Here is a 24,708-nt window from a genome sequence, read left to right on the forward strand (position 1 = left end):
TACACTGTCCCATCAAACACTCCCGGGGCAGGTACAGCACGGGTTAGATACAGAGTAAAGCTCCCTCTACACTGTCCCATCAAACACTCCCAGGGCAGGTACAGCACGGGTTAGATACAGAGTAAAGCTCCCTCTACACTGTCCCATCAAACACTCCCAGGGCAGGTACAGCACGGGTTAGATACAGAGTAAAGCTCCCCTCTACACTGTCCCATCAAACACTCCCAGGGCAGGTACAGCACGGGTTAGATACAGAGTAAAGCTCCTCTACACTGTCCCATCAAACACTCCCAGGGCAGGTACAGCACGGGTTAGATACAGAGTAAAGCTCCCTCTACACTGTCCCATCAAACACTCCCAGGGCAGGTACAGCACAGGTTAGATACAGAGTAAAGCTCCCTCTACACTGTCCCATCAAACACTCCCAGGGCAGGTACAGCATGGGTTAGATACAGAGTAAAGCTCCCTCTACACTGTCCCATCAAACACTCCCAGGGCAGGTACAGCACGGGTTAGATACAGAGTAAAGCTCCCTCTACACTGTCCCATCAAACACTCCCAGGGCAGGGACAGCACGGGTTGGATACAGAGTAAAGCTCCCTCTACACTGTCCCATCAAACACTCCCAGGGCAGGGACAGCATGGGTTAGATACAGAGTAAAGCTCCCTCTACACTGTCCCATCAAACACTCCCAGGGGCAGGTACAGCATGGGTTAGATACAGAGTAAAGCTCCCTCTACACTGTCCCATCAAACACTCCCAGGGCAGGTACAGCACGGGTTAGATACAGAGTAAAGCTCCCTCTATACTGTCCCATCAAACACTCCCAGGGCAGGTACAGCACGGGTTAGATACAGAGTAAAGCTCCCTCTACACTGTCCCATCAAACACTCCCAGGGCAGGTACAGCACGGGTTAGATACAGAGTAAAGCTCCCTCTACACTGTCCCATCAAACACTCCCAGGGCAGGTACAGCACGGGTTAGATACAGAGTAAAGCTCCCTCTACACTGTCCCATCAAACACTCCCAGGGCAGGTACAGCACGGGTTAGATACAGAGTAAAGCTCCCTCTACACTGTCCCATCAAACACTCCCAGGGCAGGTACAGCACGGGTTAGATACAGAGTAAAGCTCCCTCTACACTGTCCCATCAAACACTCCCAGGGCAGGTACAGCATGGGTTAGATACAGAGTAAAGCTCCCTCTACACTGTCCCATCAAACACTCCCAGGGCAGGTACAGCACGGGTTAGATACAGAGTAAAGCTCCCTCTACACTGTCCCATCAAACACTCCCAGGGCAGGGACAGCACGGGTTGGATACAGAGTAAAGCTCCCTCTACACTGTCCCATCAAACACTCCCAGGGCAGGGACAGCATGGGTTAGATACAGAGTAAAGCTCCCTCGACACTGTCCCATCAAACACTCCCAGGGCAGGTACAGCATGGGTTAGATACAGAGTAAAGCTCCCTCTACACTGTCCCATCAAACACTCCCAGGGCAGGTACAGCACGGGTTAGATACAGAGTAAAGCTCCCTCTATACTGTCCCATCAAACACTCCCAGGGCAGGTACAGCACGGGTTAGATACAGAGTAAAGCTCCCTCTACACTGTCCCATCAAACACTCCCAGGGCAGGTACAGTACGGGTTAGATACAGAGTAAAGCTCCCTCTACACTGTCCCATCAAACACTCCCAGGGGCAGGTACAGCACGGGGTTAGATACAGAGTAAAGCTCCCTCTACACTGTCCCATCAAACACTCCCAGGGCAGGTACAGCACGGGTTAGATACAGAGTAAAGCTCCCTCTACACTGTCCCATCAAACACTCCCAGGGCAGGTACAGCACGGGTTAGATACAGAGTAAAGCTCCCTCTACACTGTCCCATCAAACACTCCCAGGTGCAGGTACAGCACGGGTTTAGATACAGAGTAAAGCTCCCTCTACACTGTCCCATCAAACACTCCAGGACAGGTACAGCACGGGTTAGATACAGAGTAAAGCTCCCTCTACACTGTCTCATCAAACACTCCCAGGGCAGGTACAGCACGGGTTAGATACAGAGTAAAGCTCCCTCTATACTGTCCCATCAAACACTCCCAGGGCAGGTACAGCACGGGGTTAGATACAGAGTAAAGCTCCCTCTACACTGTCCCATCAAACACTCCCAGGGCAGGTACAGCACGGGTTAGATACAGAGTAAAGCTCCCTCTACACTGTCCCATCAAACACTCCCAGGGTAGGTACAGCACGGGTTAGATACAGAGTAAAGCTCCCCCTACACTGTCCCATCAAACACTCCCAGGGCAGGTACAGCACGGGTTAGATACAGAGTAAAGCTCCCTCTACACTGTCCCATCAAACACTCCCAGGGCAGGGACAGCACGGGTTAGATACAGAGTAAAGCTCCCTCTACACTGTCCCATCAAACACTCCCAGGGCAGGGACAGCACGGGTTAGATACAGAGTAAAGCTCCCTCCACACTGTCCCCATCAAACACTCCCAGGGCAGGGACAGCACGGGTTAGATACAGAGTAAAGCTCCCTCTACACTGTCCCATCAAACACTCCCAGGGCAGGTACAGCACGGGTTAGATACAGAGTAAAGCTCCCTCTACACTGTCCCCATCAAACACTCCCAGGGCAGGTACAGCACGGGTTAGATACAGAGTAAAGCTCCCTCTACACTGTCCCATCAAACACTCCCAGGGCAGGTACAGCACAGGTTAGATACAGAGTAAAGCTCCCTCTACACTGTCCCATCAAACACTCCCAGGGCAGGTACAGCACGGGTTAGATACAGAGTAAAGCTCCCTCTACACTGTCCCATCAAACACTCCCAGGGCAGGTACAGCACGGGTTAGATACAGAGTAAAGCTCCCTCTACACTGTCCCATCAAACACTCCTGGGGGCAGGTACAGCACGGGTTAGATACAGAGTAAAGCTCCCTCTACACTGTCCCATCAAACACTCACAGGGCAGGTACAGCACGGGTTAGATACAGAGTAAAGCTCCCTCTACACTGTCCCATCAAACACTCCCAGGGCAGGTACAGCACAGGTTAGGTACAGAGTAAAGCTCCTTCTACACTGTCCCATCAAACACTCCCAGGGCAGGTACAGCACGGGTTAGATACAGAGTAAAGCTCCCTCTACACTGTCCCATCAAACACTCCCAGGGCAGGTACAGCACGGGTTAGATACAGAGTAAAGCTCCCTCTACACTGTCCCATCAAACACTCCCAGGGCAGGTACAGCACGGGTTAGATACAGAGTAAAGCTCCCTCTACACTGTCCCATCAAACACTCCCAGGGCAGGTACAGCACGGGTTAGATACAGAGTAAAGCTCCCTCTACACTGTCCCATCAAACACTCCCAGGGCAGGTACAGCACGGGTTAGATACAGAGTAAAGCTCCCTCTACACTGTCCCATCAAACACTCCCGGGGCAGGTACAGCACGGGTTAGATACAGAGTAAAGCTCCCTCTACACTGTCCCATCAAACACTCCCAGGGCAGGTACAGCACGGGTTAGATACAGAGTAAAGCTCCCTCTACACTGTCCCCATCAAACACTCCCAGGGGCAGGTACAGCACGGGTTAGATACAGAGTAAAGCTCCCTCGGCACTGTCCGCACCATATGCTTCTGAGCAGCTCCCATTCTGAGGGTACCAAGCCTGGACTGCTGGTTTCTCAGCGTGAGTTCAGTGCTGAGTTGTTGTGAAGTGGGTTGGCTTCGTTCTGTGGACTGGAGCCTGCACGCAGCAGGGTTGAAAGTATCAAACCTTACTTAATGCAAGAGGCTTCCCGGGGGGTCGTTATCAGTGTGGCTCCAGTGGAATGAGCTGAGTGTTGTATCAGACTGCACGGGCACTCACTCACACTCCTCACATTCACACTCCTCACACATAATGCACTCGCGCTCCCACTCCCCGCGCTCCCACTCAGGTTTTTCAGTGTTCCATTCCATTCTCTGTTCTGATTTACCTTATGCTGCTCTTTGTGAGGCTGCACAGTGTTTTGTCCCTCATGAGGATGGGAGTTGGGGTTTTGGGTGGGGAGGCGGGGGGCGGAGCTTGGTCTGTCGGGGAGGCGGGGGGGAGAGCTCGATCTGTCAGGAGACGGGGGAACTCAGTCTGTCAGGAGACCGGGGGAGCTCCGTCTGTTGGGGAGGCGAGGGGTGCTCGGTCTGTCAGTGGGGGGAGACGGTGGGGGAGGAGCTCGGTCCTGTCGGGGGTGGGAGACGGTGGGGGGAGGAGCTCGGTCTGTCAGTGGGGGGAGACGGTGGGGGGAGGAGCTCGGTCTGTCAGTGGGGGGGAGACGGTGGGGGGAGGAGCTCGGTCTGTCAGTGGGGGGAGACGGTGGGGGAGGAGCTCGGTCTGTCAGTGGGGGGAGACGGTGGGGGAGGAGCTCGGTCTGTCAGTGGGGGGAGACGGTGGGGGGGAGGAGCTCGGTCTGTCGGGGGTGGGAGACGGTGGGGGGAGGAGCTCGGTCTGTCGGGGGTGGGAGACGGTGGGGGAGGAGCTCGGTCTGTCAGTGGGGTGGGAGACGGTGGGGGGAGGAGCTCGGTCTGTCAGTGGGGGGGAGACGGTGGGGGGAGGAGCTCGGTCTGTCGGGGGTGCGAGACGGTGGGGGGAGGAGCTCGGTCTGTCGGGGGTGGGGAGACGGTGACGGGAAGGAGCTCGGTCTGTCGGGGGTGGGAGACGGTGGGGGGAGGAGCTCGGTCTGTCAGTGGGGGGAGACGGTGGGGGGGAGGAGCTCGGTCTGTCGGGGGTGGGGAGACGGTGGGGGGAGGAGCTCGGTCTGTCGGGGGTGGGAGACGGTGGGGGGAGGAGCTCGGTCTGTCGGGGGTGGGAGACGGTGGGGGGAGGAGCTCGGTCTGTCGGGGGGAGATGGGGGAGCTCGGTCTGTCGGGGGGAGATGGGGGAGCTCGGTCTGTCAGTGGGTGATGGGGGAGCTCGGTCTCAGTGGGTGATGGGGGGGAGCTCGGTCTCAGTGGGTGATGGGGGGAGCTCGGTCTGTCGGTGGGTGATGGGGGAGCTCGGTCTCAGTGGGTGATGGGGGGAGCTCGGTCTCAGTGGGTGATGGGGGGAGCTCGGTCTGTCAGTGGGTGATGGGGGGAGCTCGGTCTGTCAGTGGGTGATGGGGGAGCTCGGTCTCAGTGGGTGATGGGGGGAGCTCGGTCTCAGTGGGTGATGGGGGGAGCTCGGTCTGTCAGTGGGTGATGGGGGAGCTCGGTCTCAGTGGGTGATGGGGGGAGCTCGGTCTCAGTGGGTGATGGGGGGAGCTCGGTCTGTCAGTGGGTGATGGGGGAGCTCGGTCTCAGTGGGTGATGGGGGAGCTCGGTCTCAGTGGGTGATGGGGGGAGCTCGGTCTGTCAGTGGGTGATGGGGGGAGCTCGGTCTGTCAGTGGGTGATGGGGGGAGCTCGGTCTGTCAGTGGGTGATGGGGGGAGCTCGGTCTCAGTGGGTGATGGGGGGAGCTCGGTCTCAGTGGGTGATGGGGGAGCTCGGTCTCTGGGTGATGGGGGAGCTCGGTCTCAGTGGGTGATGGGGGGAGCTCGGTCTGTCAGTGGGTGATGGGGGGAGCTCGGTCTCAGTGGGTGATGGGGGGAGCTCGGTCTGTCAGTGGGTGATGGGGGGAGCTCGGTCTGTCAGTGGGTGATGGGGGGAGCTCGGTCTCAGTGGGTGATGGGGGAGCTCGGTCTCAGTGGGTGATGGGGGGAGCTCGGTCTCAGTGGGTGATGGGGGGAGCTCGGTCTCAGTGGGTGATGGGGGGAGCTCGGTCTGTCAGTGGGTGATGGGGGGAGCTCGGTCTGTCAGTGGGTGATGGGGGGAGCTCGGTCTCAGTGGGTGATGGGGGAGCTCGGTCTCAGTGGGTGATGGGGGAGCTCGGTCTGTCGGTGGGTGATGGGGGGAGCTCGGTCTGTCAGTGGGTGATGGGGGAGCTCGGTCTGTCGGTGGGTGATGGGGGGAGCTCGGTCTGTCAGTGGGTGATGGGGGGAGCTCGGTCTGTCGGTGGGTGATGGGGGGAGCTCGGTCTCAGTGGGTGATGGGGGGAGCTCGGTCTGTCGGTGGGTGATGGGGGGAGCTCGGTCTCAGTGGGTGATGGGGGGAGCTCGGTCTGTCGGTGGGTGATGGGGGGAGCTCTACCTTGGGTTTTGCTGTATGTTGAAGCTGTTCTTGCCCTCGTCCTGTGGCAGGCGCTGGCGAGCATGAGCTTGAACACTCAACCCATCCTGAACCTGGAGAAGTTTAATGAAGCGCAGGAGTTGCCGCTGCTGGCTGGTCGGCCCCGGGATGAGCAGACCTCCACTCCGTCCACGGAGTTCAACCCCCTGATCTACGGCAACGACGTGGACTCGGTGGACATCGCCACCCGGTGAGTCCAAGCGCGGGCCTGGAACTGCCCAGGCCTCACGGGGGTCACTGCATCATTCTCCCTAACCCAAATACCTTGAGGGTAAGGTTAGACTCCGACTGCCTGTAATATATACCACAGAATGAAAGAGAGTGCCCGAAGCCAAGGTTAGGCTGCAGCCTCGTTCAGAATGTCCGAGTGTGTGAGCGTCCGACTTAAATTATCCCATTATAGACTGGGACAGTCACAGTGTGAAGGGCAAAGAGGGCGCGGAATTCCTGACGTGTTCGAGAACTTTCTGGAACAGTGTGTTTCCAGCCCAACGAGGAAGGAATCAGTTGTGGGGCAAGTGGAGCATGTTTCAGTGGGGGAGCATTTGGGGAACAGTGATCATAATATCATTAGGTTTAAAATAGTTATCGAAAAGGACAAGGAACAATCAATTGTGAAAATACTTAACTGGAGGAGGGTTCATTTCAGTGAGTTAGAAAGGATCTTGCCCGGGTTGATTGGAATCAAAAATTATTGGGTGAAACAGTAATTGAACAATGGGAGACCCTCAAGGAGGAGATGGTTCGGGTACAGAGTAGACACATTCCCATGAGGGGGAAAGGAAGGGCATCCAAAGCTAGAGCTCCCTGGATGACTAAAGATATAGAGAGTAAAGTGAAACAGAAAAAGGAGGCTGATGATAAATGTAATGTTCATAATACAGTAGAGAACGAAGCTGAATACAGATCTAAAAAAGGGAATAAGAGGGACAAAAAGAGAGAGTGAGAATAGATTAGTGGGTAACATAAAAGGGAACCCAAAAGTCTCTTATAAACATATAAATAGTAAAAGGGGAGTCAAAGGAGAGGGTGGGGCCGATTAGGGATACAAAAGATGATCTTGTGGAGGCAGGGGGCATGGCTGAGGTAATAAATGAATAATTCACATCGGTCTTCACTGGAGGAGAGGATTCTGCCAATGTCACAGTAAAGGAGGAGGCAGTGGTGATATTGGAGAGGATAAAAAAAATAAAGGAGTGACCTAAAAGATTGACAGTACTCAAAGTAGAATAGTCACCCGGTCCGGATGGTCTCCATCCTCGGTTACTGAGGGAAGTAAGGGTGGGAATTGCAGAGGCTCTGGTCACAATCTTCCAATCCTCCCCGGATATGGGGACTGTGCCGGAGGACTGGAGGATTGTAAATGTTACACCCCTGTTCAAAAAAGGGGAGAGGGATAAACCCGTCAATTACAGGCCAGGCAGCCTAATGTCGGTGATGAGGAAACTTTTAGAGACAATAATCCGGGACAAAATTAATCGGCACTCGGAAAAGTGTGGGCTAATAAATAAAAGTCAGCATGGGTTTGTTAAAGGAAAATCGTGTTTGACTAACTTGAGTTTTTTGATGAAGTAACGGAGAGGGTTGATGAGGGTAGTGTGGTTGATGTGTATACGGACTTTCAAAAGGCGTTTGATAAAGTGCCACATGATAGGCTTGGAAGCAAAATTAAAGCCCATGGGATTAAAGGGACAGTGTCAGTGTGGATATGAAATTGTCTAGGGGACAGAAAGCAGAGAGTTGTGGTGAACGGTTGTTTTTCAGACTGGAGGGAAATATTCAGTGGTGTTCCCCAGGGGTCAGTTATTAGGACTACTGCTCTTTTTGATAAATATTAATGACCTGGACTTGGGTATAGAGGGTATAATTTCAAAGTTTGCAGATGACACGAAACTCAGAGGATAGTAACAGACTTCTCTCTTTTTTTTCCTGTTTGTTTTTTTGTTGAATGTGTATTCGGGGGTTCTGTAGGTGACACCTCTCTGTCTGAACACGGTGATTGCCTTGGCAATGGGCAGTTGCAGGGGCAGTCTGTAAACACCATGTATTGTTCTATATGTATAAATGCGTAGGCTTCAAGGAGCTCTTGACATTTACCTGAGGAAGGAGGAAGCCTCCGAAAGCTTGTAGATTTCAAATAAAAATTGTTGGACTATAACTTGGTGTTGTAAAATTGTTTACAATTGTCAACCCCAGTTCATCACCGGCATCTCCACATCAAGACTTCAGGAGGACAGAGACAGACTGGTGAAATGGGCAGATACGTGGCAGATGCAATTTAATGCAGAGAAGTGTGAAGTGATACATTTTGATGGGAAGAATGAGGAGAGGCAATATAAACTAAAGGGCACAATTTTAAAGGGGACGCAGGGACAGAGAGACCTGGGGATGCACATACTCAAATCTTTGAAGGTGGCAGGACAAGTTGAGAAGGTTGTTTTAAAAAAAACATTTGGGATCCTGGGCTTTAATAATAGAGGCACAGAGTACAAAAGCAAGGAAGTTATGCTAAACCTTTATTCTCTGTTCGACCACAACTGGAGAATTGTGTCCAGTTCTGGGCACCACACTTTAGGAAGGATGTGAAGGCCTTAGAGAGGGTGCAGAAGAGATTTACTAGAATGATACCAGGGATGAGGGACTTCAGTTATGTGGATAGACTGGAGAAGCTGGGGTTGTCCTTCTTAGAGCAGAGAAGGTTAAGGGGAGATTTGATTGAGGTGTTCAAAATCATGAACGGTTCTGATAGAGTAAATAAGGAGAAACTGTTTCCAGTGACAGAGGGTTCGGTAACCAGAGGACACAGGTTTAAGGTGATTGGTCAAAGAACCAGAGGGGAGATGAGGGAACATATTTTTACACAGTGAGTTGTGATGATCTGGAACTCACTGCCTGAAAGGGCGGTGGAAGCAGATTCAATAATAACTTTCAAAAGGGAATCGGATAAATACTTGAAGGGAAAAATTTTACTGGGCTACTGGGAAAGAGCAGAGGAATGGGACTAATTGGATAGCTCTTTCAAAGAACCGGCATAAGCACGATGGGCCGAATGGCCTCGTCCTGTGCTGTACCCACTATGATGGTGTGTGTGTGTGTGTGTGTGTGTCCATCCATGTGCCTATCTGTGCTGCCCACATTGTCTATGTTGAGCTGAGCTGCCTTCTTGCTGCTATTTAACCTTACTGTACTTCCTTCCTCGGTTCTCAGGGTTGCCATGGTGCGGTTCTTCAATTCCCCCAACGTGTTGCAGGGTTTTCTGGCCCATACCCGGACCCTCAGACTCTTCCCCCGGCCCGTCGTTGCGTTCCAGGTCAATTCCTTCCTGGCGTCCAGACCCAAGCAGTCGCTGTTCACGGAGAAGTTGGCTCGGACTCAGGCCGTGGAGTATTTTGGGGAATGGTCTCTGAATCCCACCAACTACACCTTCCAACGGATCCACAACAGTGAGTGAGGGAGGGTGGGGGAGGCACTGCTGCTTGATGGAACACCCGTGAAGGGTTGTGGGAGTGTTCGTCTGCACCCAGTGTGGGCCAGCCAGCGGAGACTGGACCTGTCACTGTGTGTGTCCCATCAGAGAGAGTCGGGTGCTGCATGGAGGGAGAAGGTTCAGTGCTCCCTCTCCACCATACTGGGCTCTCAGTCCTTGTCTTTGAGCCTAATGGAACATAGGAACAGGAGGAGGCCATTCAGCCTCTTGAGACTGTTCCGCCTTCAGTTAAATCGTGGTTGATCTGTATCTTAACTCCATTTACCCACCTTGGTTCTGTATCCCTTAATACCTTTGACTAATAAAAATCTACCGACCTCAGTCTTGAAAGCTCCAATTGACCCCCAGCATCTACGATCTTTTGTGGAGAGAGCTCCAGACTTCCACTACCCTTTGTGTGGAAAAAGTGCTTCCTGATTTCACCCCTGAACGGCCTAACTCTAATTTTAAGGTTCTGCCCCCTTTTTCTGGATTCCCCCACCAGAGGAAGTAGTTTTTCTGTATCTGCCCTATCGAATCCTTTTAACACTTTGAACACCTCAATTAGATCACCCCTTAATCATCTATATTCGAGGGAATACAAGCCTCGTCTGTGCAACCTGTCTGCGTAATTTAACCCTTTTAGCCCCGGTATCATTCCTGAATCTGCACTGCACCCCCTCCGAGGCCCATATATCCTTCCTGAGGTGCGGTGCCCAGAACTGAACACAATACTCCAGGTGGGGTCTAACCAGAGCTCTGTACAGCTGGAACATCACTGCCCCCCACCCCCCCCCCCCTTAGTATTCCAGCCCCCGAGAGAAAGGACAACATTCCATTACTCTTTTTCATTATTTTGTGTACCTGTCCTCGAGCTTTTAGTGATTTGTGTACTTGGGCTCCCAAATCCCTTTGGGATCTCTAATGGATGCTTAAAGCAGAGATTCCCGTGGGGGGCAGGCGTGCTGAGTGTATTTGGGTGGGAGGGGGGGGGGCGGGGGTGGTGTGAGGAGGTCGCTCGTTGTCACTCAGACAGGTAATGCCTGCAATACGTATTGTCTCCATTGTGGCGCTGTACCTTACAGGTACTTTCAATACTCCTCCGCTTAAATGTTTCCTTCAGTTAACAAAAAAAAACAGTTGTCTGCCTTCTGGTTTGTACCTATGTGCTGCATAAATTTATTTTTTAGAGGTGCTCATGAGCCCTGGAGCCCCTGCTCCCACAGAGAATTAAAGAGCAAGTCAATTTAAAAACCTGTTAAATGGTTCTGCAGCTCTGTGGAGCGGTCGTTTCCTGTCCCTGCGTTGAAGTCGTCACGGTCCCAAGGGATGTTTAAAGGGAATCGATACCAGAACTAAGAGGTTACACCTATCGGGAAAGACTGAGCAGGGACTCGTTTCTTTAGCATAGGGAAGGCTGAGGGGTGATCCGGATCTTTAAGACTATGAAAGGATTTGATAGGGTAGATGTGGAGAAGATGTTTCCACTCGTGGGGGAGGCCAGAACTAGGGGCCATAAATATGATAGTTACTAATAAATCCAATAGGGAATTCAGGAGAAACTTCTTTACCCAGAGAGTGGTGAGAATGTGGAACTCACTACCACAAGGAGTAGTTCAGGCGAATAGCATAGATGCATTTAAGGAGAAGCTAGATAAACACATGAGGGAGAAAGGAATAGAAGGGTATGCTGATAGGGTTAGATGAAGGAGGAAAGAAGTCTGATAAATGGCCCTCCTTTTAAAAACCGGCCCTCACCTCAAAAATGTCTCTCTTGCCCAGTACTCTGCACCTTTCAGGAAAGTTTCTTTGTCCATACTTGGATTTTATGATGCTGCTTGTTTGGCACCATCTTAAATTGAGAAGTAAATTATAATGGTGTCTACACTCCCGGGTCCTCGATGTTTACACAAAATATTCAACTTATATTTGACCTCCTTAGAAGCAACCCAACGATTCGTGGCTCCCTGTCCCATCCCCAAACACCCTGAGCACAGGCCTGTCTGGAGAGGGTCGTTGATCCCCCACCCGGCTCACATCCCCCACCCGGAGAGAGCAGAGGTCCGCAGTTTCCCCCTCAGTGAAGGTGCTCGCACAGTCACGGGGGGATGATGCTTCACCAGAAGCGAGAGAGACCCCCGTTTACACCAGGGAACGGATCTGAGGAACTTCCCCACCTGTGAGTTCTACTTACGTGATTGGACTTCATGTTAAAACCCAAAAGTGTACGGGAGCAGAATGAAACCAGCTACAGTATTTCAGGTTACCAGTTATATCTGCACTGACATTAATATAAAAATACTGTTTCTTAAACAGGTGGGGGCTGAATGGGACATGAATCTCTGAAGAGGGGGGGGCTCAGCAACCCCTGTTTTAAAGGAACGTGCACCCGTAGTGTCTGGCTGACTTCTCCCTGTACATGGAGGATGACTTGTGATTGAGTGCTCAGTGTGCTTCCCATCATTGTCTCCCCTCGTTAGAACCAGCCAGTTTCTTCACTAAATCTCTGTTGGACCGGGAGGTTGGGCGGGTTGGACTGGGGGGTTGGGCGGGTTGGACTGGGGGGTTGGGCGGGTTGGACTGGGGGGTTGGGCGGGTTGGACTGGGGGGTTGGGCGGGTTGGACTGGGGGGTTGGGCGGGTTGGACTGGGGGGTTGGGCGGGTTGGACTGGGGGGTTGGGCGGGTTGGACTGGGGGGTTGGGCGGGTTGGACTGGGGGGTTGGGTGGGTTGGACTGGGGGGTTGGGCGGGTTGGACTGGGGGGTTGGGCGGGTTGGACTGGGGGGTTGGGCGGGTTGGACTGGGGGGTTGGGCGGGTTGGACTGGGGGGTTGGGCGGGTTGGACTGGGGGGTTGGGCGGGTTGGACTGGGGGGTTGGACTGGGGGGTTGGACTGGGGGGTTGGACTGGGGGGTTGGACTGGGGGGTTGGGCGGGTTGGACTGGGGGGTTGGGCGGGTTGGACTGGAGGGTTGGGCGGGTTGGACTGGGGGGTTGGACTGGGGGGTTGGGCGGGTTGGACTGGGGGGTTGGGCGGGTTGGACTGGGGGGTTGGGCGGGTTGGACTGGGGGGTTGGGCTGGGGGGTTGGGCTGGGCGGGTTGGGCTGGGCGGGTTGGGCTGGGCGGGTTGGGCTGGGCGGGTTGGGCTGGGCGGGTTGGGCGGGTTGGGCTGGGCGGGTTGGGCGGGTTGGGCTGGGCTGGGCGGGTTGGACTGGGCGGGTTGGGCGGGTTGGGCTGGGCTGGGCGGGGCGGGCGGGCGGGGGGGTTGGGCGGGGGGGTTGGGCTGGGTGGGCTGGGCGGGGCGGGCGGGCGGGGGGGTTGGGCGGGGGGGTTGGGCTGGGTGGGTTGGGCTGGGCGGGCTGGGCGGGTTGGGCTGGGCGGGTTGGGCTGGGCGGGTTGGGCTGGGCGGGTTGGGCTGGGCGGGCGGGCGGGGGGGTTGGGCGGGGGGGTTGGGCGGGGGGGTTGGGCGGGGGGGATGGAAGACAGGAAAACTGATGAAATTTTCAAGACTGAGATGAATGGATTTTTATTGGGTCAGGGTATCAAGGGACATGGAACACAGGCGGGGAAATGGAGTTGAGGTACAGATGAGCCGTGATCAAATAGAATGACAGAACAGGCTCAAGGGTTTGAATGGCCTCTTCCAGTTCTTATGTACGAAACATACGAAAATGACAGGCAGGGAAAGACCAGCTGCTCATTCATGATGTGTGGAGCACCCCGACCCGCCCACTGCCCCCCCCCCCCCCCCGACCACCCCCCAACCACGATGTGAGGAGCACCCCGACCCGCCCACTGCCCCACCCCCCAACCACAATGTGTGGAGCACCCCGACCCGCCCACTGCCCCCCCCCCCGACCACGATGTGAGGAGCACCCCGACCCGCCCGCTGCCCCCCCCCCCCGACCATCCCCCCGACCACGATGTGAGGAGCACTCTGACCAGACACTGCCTCTGCCCCTCACCCACAGCTATGTAATCTCAAGGGAGGGGCAAAAAATCCAGAGAAAAACCCAGGGCCAGTAAGGGGGAAAATAAACCTGGAACATTCCTTTCCAAACCCCTCAGGCTGTTGAGACCAGTCCAGCCGATCACATGGACCGTGTGTTACAGTAACTGTTAATCCACTTACCCTCCATATGATGCAATTTCAGCCCCAGTCCGTAACTGGTCCAGATACCACCGAAAGGCATGCAGAGACTCTGCACCCACCACACCACATCTGTTTTAATCCTGGTGTCTAACTCCAGTTACTGAAGGGAGGGTCTGTTTTAATCCTGGTGTCTAACTCCAGTTACTGAAGGGAGGGTCTGTTTTAATCCTGGTGTCTAACTCCAGTGACTGAAGGGAGGGTCTGTTTTAATCCTGGTGTCTAACTCCAGTTACTGAAGGGAGGGTCTGTTTTAATCCTGGTGTCTAACTCCAGTTACTGAAGGGAGGGTCTGTTTTAATCCTGGTGTCGAACTCCAGTTACTGAAGGGAGGGTCTGTTTTAATCCTGGTGTCGAACTCCAGTTACTGAAGGGAGGGTCTGTTTTAATCCTGGTGTCTAACTCCAGTTACTGAAGGGAGGGTCTGTTTTAATCCTGGTGTCTAACTCCAGTTACTGAAGGGAGGGTCTGTTTTAATCCTGGTGTCTAACTCCAGTTACTGAAGGGAGGGTCTGTTTTAATCCTGGTGTCTAACTCCAGTTACTGAAGGGAGGGTCTGTTTTAATCCTGGTGTCTAACTCCAGTTACTGAAGGGAGGGTCTGTTTTAATCCTGGTGTCTAACTCCAGTTACTGAAGGGAGGGTCTGTTTTAATCCTGGTGTCTAACTCCAGTTACTGAAGGGAGGGTCTGTTTTAATCCTGGTGTCTAACTCCAGTTACTGAAGGGAGGGTCTGTTTTAATCCTGGTGTCTAACTCCAGTTACTGAAGGGAGGGTCTGTTTTAATCCTGGTTTTCTGTACAGACTAGAATAGATCTGGTTTTGTTTCTCTTTAACCAGACGTGTTTGACCCAGCTCTGATTGGAGACAAGCCCAAGTGGTACGCCCATCAGCTTCAGCCCATTTATTACCGTGTCTACGACAGTAACTCGCAGCTCGCCGAGGCCCTCAACATTCCCATCGAGAAAGACGATGGCTCTGAGCCGACAGACGACAGGTTAGTTTGGATCTGAGTGGAAATCCCTCCCCCTCCCCCTCCCCCTCCCCATTCACTGCACCCAAGCCCTAGGGAGCAGACCTGACGGGTGACTCGCCCAAACGATTCAGTTAACACAAATAAAATCCTGCAGAACCTGAAAATACTGAGACGGTCGGGCAGCACCTGTGGAGTCAGTCAGTCGAAGCTTGGTATTTGAGGTGGGGACCTCCCGACTGAACTCCCTGATGGTCAGTCTGCACCCTTGGTATTTGGGGTCGGGACCTCCCGACTGAACTCCCTGATGGTCGGTCTGTACCCTTGGTATTTGGGGTGGGGACCTCCCGACTGAACTCCCTGATGGTCAGTCTGCACCCTTGGTATTTGAGGTGGGGACCTCCCGACTGAACTCCCTGATGGTCAGTCTGCACCCTTGGTATTTGGGGTCGGGACCTCCCGACTGAACTCCCTGATGGTCGGTCTGTACCCTTGGTATTTGGGGTGGGGACCTCCCGACTGAACTCCCTGATGGTCAGTCGAAGCTTGGTATTTGAGGTGGGGACCTCCCGACTGAACTCCCTGATGGTCAGTCTGCACCCTTGGTATTTGGGGTCGGGACCTCCCGACTGAACTCCCTGATGGTCGGTCTGCACCCTTGGTATTTGGGGTGGGGACCTCCCGACTGAACTCCCTGATGGTCGGTCTGTACCCTTAGTATTTGAGGTGGGGACCTCCCGACTGAACACCCTGATGGTCGGTCTGTACCCTTGGTATTTGAGGTGGGGACCCCCCGACTGAACTCCCTGATGGTCGGTCTGTACCCTTAGTGTTTGGGAATGGGGACCCCCCGACTGAACTCCCTGATGGTCAGTCTGCACCCTTGGTATTTGAGGTGGGGACCTCCCGACTGAACTCCCTGATGGTCGGTCTGTACCCTTGGTATTTGAGGTGGGGACCCCCCGACTGAACTCCCTGATGGTCAGTCTGCACCCTTGGTATTTGGGGTGGGGACCTCCCGACTGAACTCCCTGATGGTCGGTCTGCACCCTTGGTATTTGGGGTGGGGACCCCCCGACTGAACTCCCTGATGGTCGGTCTGTACCCTTGGTATTTGGGAATGGGGACCTCCCGACTGAACTCCCTGATGGTCGGTCTGTACCCTTGGTATTTGGGGTGGGGACCTCCCGACTGAACTCCCTGATGGTCGGTCTGTACCCTTGGTATTTGAGGTGGGGACCCCCCGACTGAACTCCCTGATGGTCGGTCTGCACCCTTGGTATTTGGGGTGGGGACCCCCCGACTGAACTCCCTGATGGTCGGTCTGCACCCTTGGTATTTGGGAATGGGACCTCCCGACTGAACTCCCTGATGGTCAGTCTGCACCCTTGGTATTTGGGGTGGGGACCTCCCGACTGAACTCCCTGATGGTCGGTCTGTACCCTTGGTATTTGGGAATGGGGACCCCCCGACTGAACTCCCTGATGGTCAGTCTGCACCCTTGGTATTTGGGAATGGGGACCTCCCGACTGAACTCTCCTGATGGTCGGTCTGCACCCTTGGTATTTGGGGTGGGGACCTCCCGACTGAACTCCCTGATGGTCAGTCTGCACCCTTGGTATTTGGGAATGGGGACCTCCCGACTGAACTCCCTGATGGCTGGTCTGCACCCTTGGTATTTGGGGTGGGGACCTCCCGACTGAACTCCCTGATGGTCAGTCTGCACCCTTGGTATTTGGGAATGGGGACCTCCCGACTGAACTCCCTGATGGCTGGTCTGCACCCTTGGTATTTGGGGTGGGGACCTCCCGACTGAACTCCCTGATGGTCGGTCTGCACCCTTGGTATTTGGGGTGGGGACCCCCCGACTGAACTCCCTGATGGTCAGTCTGCACCCTTGGTATTTGGGGTGGGGACCCCCCGACTGAACTCCCTGATGGTCGGTCTGTACCCTTGGTATTTGGGAATGGGGACCTCCCGACTGAACTCCCTGATGGTCAGTCTGCACCCTTGGTATTTGGGGTCGGGACCTCCCGACTGAACTCCCTGATGGTCGGTCTGCACCCTTGGTATTTGGGGTGGGGACCCCCCGACTGAACTCCCTGATGGCTGGTCTGTACCCTTGGTATTTGGGAATGGGGACCTCCCGACTGAACTCCCTGATGGTCGGTCTGCACCCTTGGTATTTGGGGTGGGGACCCCCCGACTGAACTCCCTGATGGTCGGTCTGTACCCTTGGTATTTGGGGTGGGGACCTCCCGACTGAACTCCCTGATGGTCGGTCTGTACCCTTGGTATTTGGGGTCGGGACCTCCCGACTGAACTCTCCTGATGACTGGTCTGTACCCTTGGTATTTGGGAATGGGGACCTCCCGACTGAACTCCCTGATGGTCGGTCTGCACCCTTGGTATTTGGGAATGGGACCTCCCGACTGAACTCCCTGATGGTCGGTCTGCACCCTTGGTATTTGGGGTGGGGACCTCCCGACTGAACTCCCTGATGGTCGGTCTGCACCCTTGGTATTTGGGGTGGGGACCTCCCGACTGAACTCCCTGATGGTCGGTCTGCACCCTTGGTATTTGGTGTGGGGACCCCCCGACTGAACTCCCTGATGGTCGGTCTGCACCCTTGGTATTTGGGGTGGGGACCCCCCGACTGAACTCTCCTGATGGTCGGTCTGTACCCTTGGTATTTGGGGTGGGGACCTCCCGACTGAACTCCCTGATGGTCAGTCTGCACCCTTAGTATTTGGGGTGGGGACCCCCCGACTGAACTCCCTGATGGTCGGTCTGTACCCTTGGTATTTGGGGTGGGGACCTCCCGACTGAACTCCCTGATGGCTGGTCTGTACCCTTGGTATTTGGGGTGGGGACCCCCCGACTGAACTCCCTGATGGTCGGTCTGCACCCTTGGTATTTGGGAATGGGACCTCCCGACTGAACTCCCTGATGGCTGGTCTGTACCCTTGGTATTTGGGAATGGGACCTCCCGACTGAACTCCCTGAAGGCTGGTCTGCACCCTTGGTATTTGGGGTGGGGACCTCCCGACTGAACTCTCCTGATGGTCGGTCTGTACCCTTGGTATTTGAGGTGGGGACCTCCCGACTGAACTCTCCTGATGGTCGGTCTGTACCCTTGGTATTTGAGGTGGGGACCTCCCGACTGAACTCCCTGATGGTCGGTCTGCACCCTTGGTATTTGGGGTGGGGACCTCCCGACTGAACTCCCTGATGGTCGGTCTGTACCCTTGGTATTTGGGGTGGGGACCTCCCGACTGAACTCCCTGATGGTCGGTCTGCACCCTTGGTATTTGGGGTGGGGACCCCCCGACTGAACTCCCTGATGGTCGGTCTGTACCCTTGGTATTTGGGGTGGGGACCCCCCGACTGAACTCCCTGATGGTCGGTCTGTACCCTTGGTATTTGGGGTGGGGACCTCCCGACTGAACTCCCTGATGGCTGGTCTGTACCCTTGGTATTTGGGAATGGGACCTCCCGACTGAACTCCCTGATGGCTGGTCTGTACCCTTGGTATTTGGGGTGGGGACCTCCCGACTGAACTCCCTGATGGCTGGTCTGTACCCTTGGTATTTGGGGTGGGGACCCCCCGACTGAACTCTCTGATGGCTGGTCTGTACCCTTGGTATTTGGGGTGGGGACCCCCCGACTGAACTCCCTGATGGTCAGTCTGCACCCTTGGTATTTGGGAATGGGGACCCCCCGACTGAACTCCCTGATGGCTGGTCTGTACCCTTGGTATTTGGGAATGGGGACCCCCCGACTGAACTCCCTGATGGTCAGTCTGCACCCTTGGTATTTGGGGTGGGGACCTCCCGACTGAACTCCCTGATGGTCGGTCTGCACCCTTGGTATTTGAGGTGGGGACCCCCCGACTGAACTCCCTGATGGTCGGTCTGCACCCTTGGTATTTGGGGTGGGGACCTCCCGACTGAACTCCCTGATGGTCGGTCTGCACCCTTGGTATTTGGGGTGGGGACCCCCCGACTGAACTCCCTGATGGTCAGTCTGCACCCTTGGTATTTGGGGTGGGGACCTCCCGACTGAACTCCCTGATGGTCGGTCTGCACCCTTGGTATTTGAGGTGGGGACCCCCCGACTGAACTCCCTGATGGTCGGTCTGCACCCTTGGTATTTGGGGTGGGGACCTCCCGACTGAACTCCCTGATGGTCGGTCTGCACCCTTGGTATTTGGGGTGGGGACCCCCCGACTGAACTCCCTGATGGTCAGTCTGCACCCTTGGTATTTGGGGTGGGTCCTCCCGACTGAACTCCCTGATGGTCGGTCTGTACCCTTAGTGTTTGGGAATGGGACCTCCCGACTGAACTCCCTGATGGTCGGTCTGTACCCTTGGTATTTGGGAATGGGACCTCCCGACTGAACTCCCTGATGGTCGGTCTGTACCCTTGGTATTTGGGAATGGGGACCTCCCGACTGAACTCCCTGATGGCTGGTCTGTACCCTTGGTATTTGGGAATGGGGACCTCCCGACTGAACTCCCTGATGGTCGGTCTGCACCCTTGGTATTTGGGAATGGGGACCTCCCGACTGAACTCCCTGATGGTCGGTCTGCACCCTTGGTATTTGGGGTGGGGACCCCCCGACTCAACTCCCTGATGGTCGGTCTGTACCCTTGGTATTTGAGGTGGGGACCTCCCGACTGAACTCCCTGATGGCTGGTCTGTACCCTTAGTATTTGGGAATGGGGACCTCCCGACTGAACTCTCCTGATGGTCGGTCTGCACCCTTGGTATTTGAGGTGGGGACCTCCCGACTGAACTCCCTGATGGCTGGTCTGTACCCTTAGTATTTGGGAATGGGGACCCCCCGACTGAACTCCCTGATGGTCGGTCTGCACCCTTGGTATTTGGGGTGGGGACCTCCCGACTGAACTCTCCTGATGGTCGGTCTGCACCCTTGGTATTTGGGGTGGGGACCTCCCGACTGAACTCTCCTGATGGCTGGTCTGCACCCTTGGTATTTGGGAATGGGGACCTCCCGACTGAACTCCCTGATGGTCAGTCTGCACCCTTGGTATTTGGGGTGGGGACCTCCCGACTGAACTCCCTGATGGCTGGTCTGCACCCTTGGTATTTGGGAATGGGACCTCCCGACTGAACTCCCTGATGGCTGGTCTGTACCCTTGGTATTTGGGGTCGGGACCTCCCGACTGAACTCTCCTGATGGTCAGTCTGCACCCTTGGTATTTGGGGTGGGGACCCCCCGACTGAACTCCCTGATGGCTGGTCTGTACCCTTGGTATTTGGGGTCGGGACCTCCCGACTGAACTCTCCTGATGGTCAGTCTGCACCCTTGGTATTTGGGGTGGGGACCCCCCGACTGAACTCCCTGATGGTCAGTCTGCACCCTTGGTATTTGGGGTGGGGACCTCCCGACTGAACTCCCTGATGGTTGGTCTGCACCCTTGGTATTTGGGGTGGGGACCCCCCGACTGAACTCTCCTGATGGTCAGTCTGCACCCTTGGTATTTGGGGTGGGGACCCCCCGACTGAACTCTCCTGATGGTCGGTCTGCACCCTTGGTATTTGGGGTGGGGACCCCCCGACTGAACTCCCTGATGGTCGGTCTGCACCCTTGGTATTTGGGGTGGGGACCCCCCGACTGAACTCTCCTGATGGTCGGTCTGCACCCTTAGTATTTGGGGTGGGGACCTCCCGACTGAACTCTCCTGATGGTCAGTCTGCACCCTTGGTATTTGGGGTGGGGACCCCCCGACTGAACTCTCCTGATGGTCGGTCTGCACCCTTGGTATTTGGGGTGGGGACCTCCCGACTGAACTCCCTGATGGTCAGTCTGCACCCTTGGTATTTGGGAATGGGGACCCCCCGACTGAACTCCCTGATGGTCGGTCTGTACCCTTGGTATTTGGGAATGGGACCTCCCGACTGAACTCCCTGATGGTCGGTCTGCACCCTTGGTATTTGGGGTGGGGACCCCCCGACTGAACTCTCCTGATGGTCGGTCTGCACCCTTGGTATTTGGGGTGGGGACCCCCCGACTGAACTCTCCTGATGGTCAGTCTGCACCCTTGGTATTTGCGGTGGGGACCTCCCGACTGAACTCCCTGATGGCTGGTCTGTACCCTTGGTATTTGGGGTGGGGACCCCCCGACTGAACTCTCCTGATGGTCAGTCTGCACCCTTGGTATTTGGGGTGGGGACCCACCGACTGAACTCTCCTGATGGTCAGTCTGCACCCTTGGTATTTGGGGTGGGGACCCCCCGACTGAACTCTCCTGATGGTCAGTCTGCACCCTTGGTATTTGGGGTGGGGACCTCCCGACTGAACTCCCTGATGGCTGGTCTGTACCCTTGGTATTTGGGGTGGGGACCTCCCGACTGAACTCCCTGATGGTCAGTCTGCACCCTTGGTATTTGGGGTGGGGACCTCCCGACTGAACTCCCTGATGGTCAGTCTGTACCCTTGGTATTTGGGGTGGGGACCTCCCGACTGAACTCCCTGATGGTCAGTCTGTACCCTTGGTATTTGGGAATGGGACCTCCCGACTGAACTCCCTGATGGTCGGTCTGTACCCTTGGTATTTGGGGTGGGGACCTCCCGACTGAACTCCCTGATGGTTGGTCTGTACCCTTGGTATTTGGGAATGGGGACCTCCCGACTGAACTCCCTGATGGTCGGTCTGTACCCTTGGTATTTGGGGTGGGGACCTCCCGACTGAACTCCCTGATGGCTGGTCTGCACCCTTGGTATTTGGGGTGGGGACCCCCCGACTGAACTCCCTGATGGCTGGTCTGCACCCTTGGTATTTGGGGTGGGGACCCCCCGACTGAACTCCCTGATGGCTGGTCTGTACCCTTGGTATTTGGGGTGGGGACCTCCCGACTGAACTCCCTGATGGTCAGTCTGTACCCTTGGTATTTGGGGTGGGGACCCCCCGACTGAACTCCCTGATGGTCAGTCTGTACCCTTGGTATTTGGGGTGGGGACCTCCCGACTGAACTCCCTGATGGTCGGTCTGTACCCTTAGTGTTTGGGAATGGGGACCTCCCGACTGAACTCCCTGATGGTCAGTCTGCACCCTTGGTATTTGGGGTGGGGACCCCCCGACTGAACTCCCTGATGGCTGGTCTGCACCCTTGGTATTTGGGGTGGGGACCCCCCGACTGAACTCCCTGATGGTCAGTCTGCACCCTTGGTATTTGGGGTGGGGACCTCCCGACTGAACTCCCTGATGGCTGGTCTGTACCCTTGGTATTTGGGGTGGGGACCTCCCGACTGAACTCCCTGATGGTCAGTCTGCACCCTTGGTATTTGGGGTGGGGACCCCCCGACTGAACTCTCCTGATGGTCGGTCTGTACCCTTGGTATTTGGGGTGGGGACCCCCCGACTGAACTCCCTGATGGTCAGTCTGTACCCTTGGTATTTGGGGTGGGGACCTCCCGACTGAACTCCCTGATGGTCGGTCTGTACCCTTGGTATTTGGGGTGGGGACCCCCCGACTGAACTCCCTGATGGTCGGTCTGTACCCTTGGTATTTGGGGTGGGGACCTCCCGACTGAACTCCCTGATGGCTGGTCTGCACCCTTGGTATTTGGGAATGGGACCTCCCGACTGAACTCCCTGATGGCTGGTCTGTACCCTTGGTATTTGGGGTCGGGACCTCCCGACTGAACTCTCCTGATGGTCAGTCTGTACCCTTGGTATTTGAGGTGGGGACCTCCCGACTGAACTCCCTGATGGTCGGTCTGTACCCTTGGTATTTGGGGTGGGGACCCCCCGACTGAACTCCCTGATGGTCAGTCTGCACCCTTGGTATTTGGGAATGGGTCCTCCCGACTGAACTCCCTGATGGTCGGTCTGCACCCTTGGTATTTGAGGTGGGGACCTCCCGACTGAACTCCCTGATGGTCGGTCTGCACCCTTGGTATTTGAGGTGGGTCCTCCCGACTGAACTCCCTGATGGTCGGTCTGCACCCTTGGTATTTGGGGTGGGGACCCCCCGACTGAACTCCCTGATGGTCGGTCTGCACCCTTGGTATTTGGGAATGGGGACCTCCCGACTGAACTCCCTGATGGTCGGTCTGCACCCTTGGTATTTGGGGTGGGGACCTCCCGACTGAACTCCCTGATGGTCGGTCTGTACCCTTGGTATTTGGGGTCGGGACCTCCCGACTGAACTCCCTGATGGTCAGTCTGTACCCTTGGTATTTGGGAATGGGGACCTCCCGACTGAACTCCCTGATGGTCGGTCTGCACCCTTGGTATTTGGGGTGGGGACCTCCCGACTGAACTCCCTGATGGCTGGTCTGCACCCTTGGTATTTGGGAATGGGACCTCCCGACTGAACTCCCTGATGGCTGGTCTGTACCCTTGGTATTTGGGAATGGGACCTCCCGACTGAACTCCCTGATGGCTGGTCTGCACCCTTGGTATTTGGGGTGGGGACCTCCCGACTGAACTCCCTGATGGCTGGTCTGCACCCTTAGTATTTGGGGTGGGGACCTCCCGACTGAACTCCCTGATGGTCGGTCTGTACCCTTGGTATTTGGGGTGGGGACCCCCCGACTGAACTCTCCTGATGGTCAGTCTGCACCCTTGGTATTTGGGAATGGGGACCTCCCGACTGAACTCCCTGATGGCTGGTCTGTACCCTTGGTATTTGGGGTGGGGACCTCCCGACTGAACTCCCTGATGGTCGGTCTGCACCCTTAGTATTTGGGGTGGGGACCCCCCGACTGAACTCCCTGAAGGCTGGTCTGCACCCTTAGTATTTGGGGTGGGGACCCCCCGACTGAACTCCCTGAAGGCTGGTCTGCACCCTTAGTATTTGGGGTGGGGACCTCCCGACTGAACTCCCTGATGGTCGGTCTGTACCCTTGGTATTTGGGAATGGGGACCTCCCGACTGAACTCCCTGATGGCTGGTCTGTACCCTTGGTATTTGGGGTGGGGACCCCCCGACTGAACTCCCTGATGGTCGGTCTGTACCCTTGGTATTTGGGGTGGGGACCTCCCGACTGAACTCCCTGATGGTTGGTCTGTACCCTTGGTATTTGGGGTCGGGACCTCCCGACTGAACTCTCCTGATGGCTGGTCTGCACCCTTGGTATTTGGGAATGGGACCTCCCGACTGAACTCCCTGATGGCTGGTCTGTACCCTTGGTATTTGGGGTCGGGGACCTCCCGACTGAACTCCCTGATGGTCGGTCTGCACCCTTGGTATTTGGGGTCGGGACCTCCCGACTGAACTCTCCTGATGGCTGGTCTGCACCCTTGGTATTTGGGAATGGGACCTCCCGACTGAACTCCCTGATGGCTGGTCTGTACCCTTGGTATTTGGGGTCGGGACCTCCCGACTGAACTCTCCTGATGGTCAGTCTGTACCCTTGGTATTTGAGGTGGGGACCTCCCGACTGAACTCTCCTGATGGTCAGTCTGCACCCTTGGTATTTGGGGTGGGGACCTCCCGACTGAACTCCCTGATGGTCAGTCTGCACCCTTGGTATTTGGGAATGGGACCTCCCGACTGAACTCCCTGATGGCTGGTCTGCACCCTTAGTATTTGGGGTGGGGACCCCCCGACTGAACTCCCTGAAGGCTGGTCTGCACCCTTAGTATTTGGGGTGGGGACCCCCCGACTGAACTCCCTGAAGGCTGGTCTGCACCCTTAGTATTTGGGGTGGGGACCTCCCGACTGAACTCCCTGATGGTCAGTCTGCACCCTTGGTATTTGAGGTGGGGACCTCCCGACTGAACTCCCTGATGGCTGGTCTGTACCCTTGGTATTTGGGAATGGGGACCCCCCGACTGAACTCCCTGATGGCTGGTCTGCACCCTTGGTATTTGGGGTGGGGACCCCCCGACTGAACTCCCTGATGGTCAGTCTGCACCCTTGGTATTTGAGGTGGGGACCTCCCGACTGAA

At 55.8% G+C, this 24,708-nt stretch overlaps 1 protein-coding gene across 1 annotated transcript in view; it reads left to right on the forward strand.

Moving 5' to 3' along the window:
• Positions 1–6,207: 6,207 nt before the first annotated feature.
• The window catches only part of LOC137328106 (MAP kinase-activating death domain protein-like), a gene marked incomplete at its 5' end in the record, with an annotated part of 176,831 nt that continues 158,330 nt past the window's right edge, over positions 6,208–24,708 (forward strand). Inside the window, 3 exons of the mRNA XM_067994288.1 lie at positions 6,208–6,386; positions 9,404–9,639; positions 14,651–14,807. Coding sequence (XP_067850389.1) covers positions 6,208–6,386; positions 9,404–9,639; positions 14,651–14,807 — 572 coding nt within the window. The remainder of the gene's footprint in view (positions 6,387–9,403; positions 9,640–14,650; positions 14,808–24,708) is intronic.

The sequence above is a fragment of the Heptranchias perlo genome, chromosome 12, assembly GCF_035084215.1.
Source record: "Heptranchias perlo isolate sHepPer1 chromosome 12, sHepPer1.hap1, whole genome shotgun sequence".
Classification (NCBI taxonomy): domain Eukaryota; kingdom Metazoa; phylum Chordata; class Chondrichthyes; order Hexanchiformes; family Hexanchidae; genus Heptranchias; species Heptranchias perlo.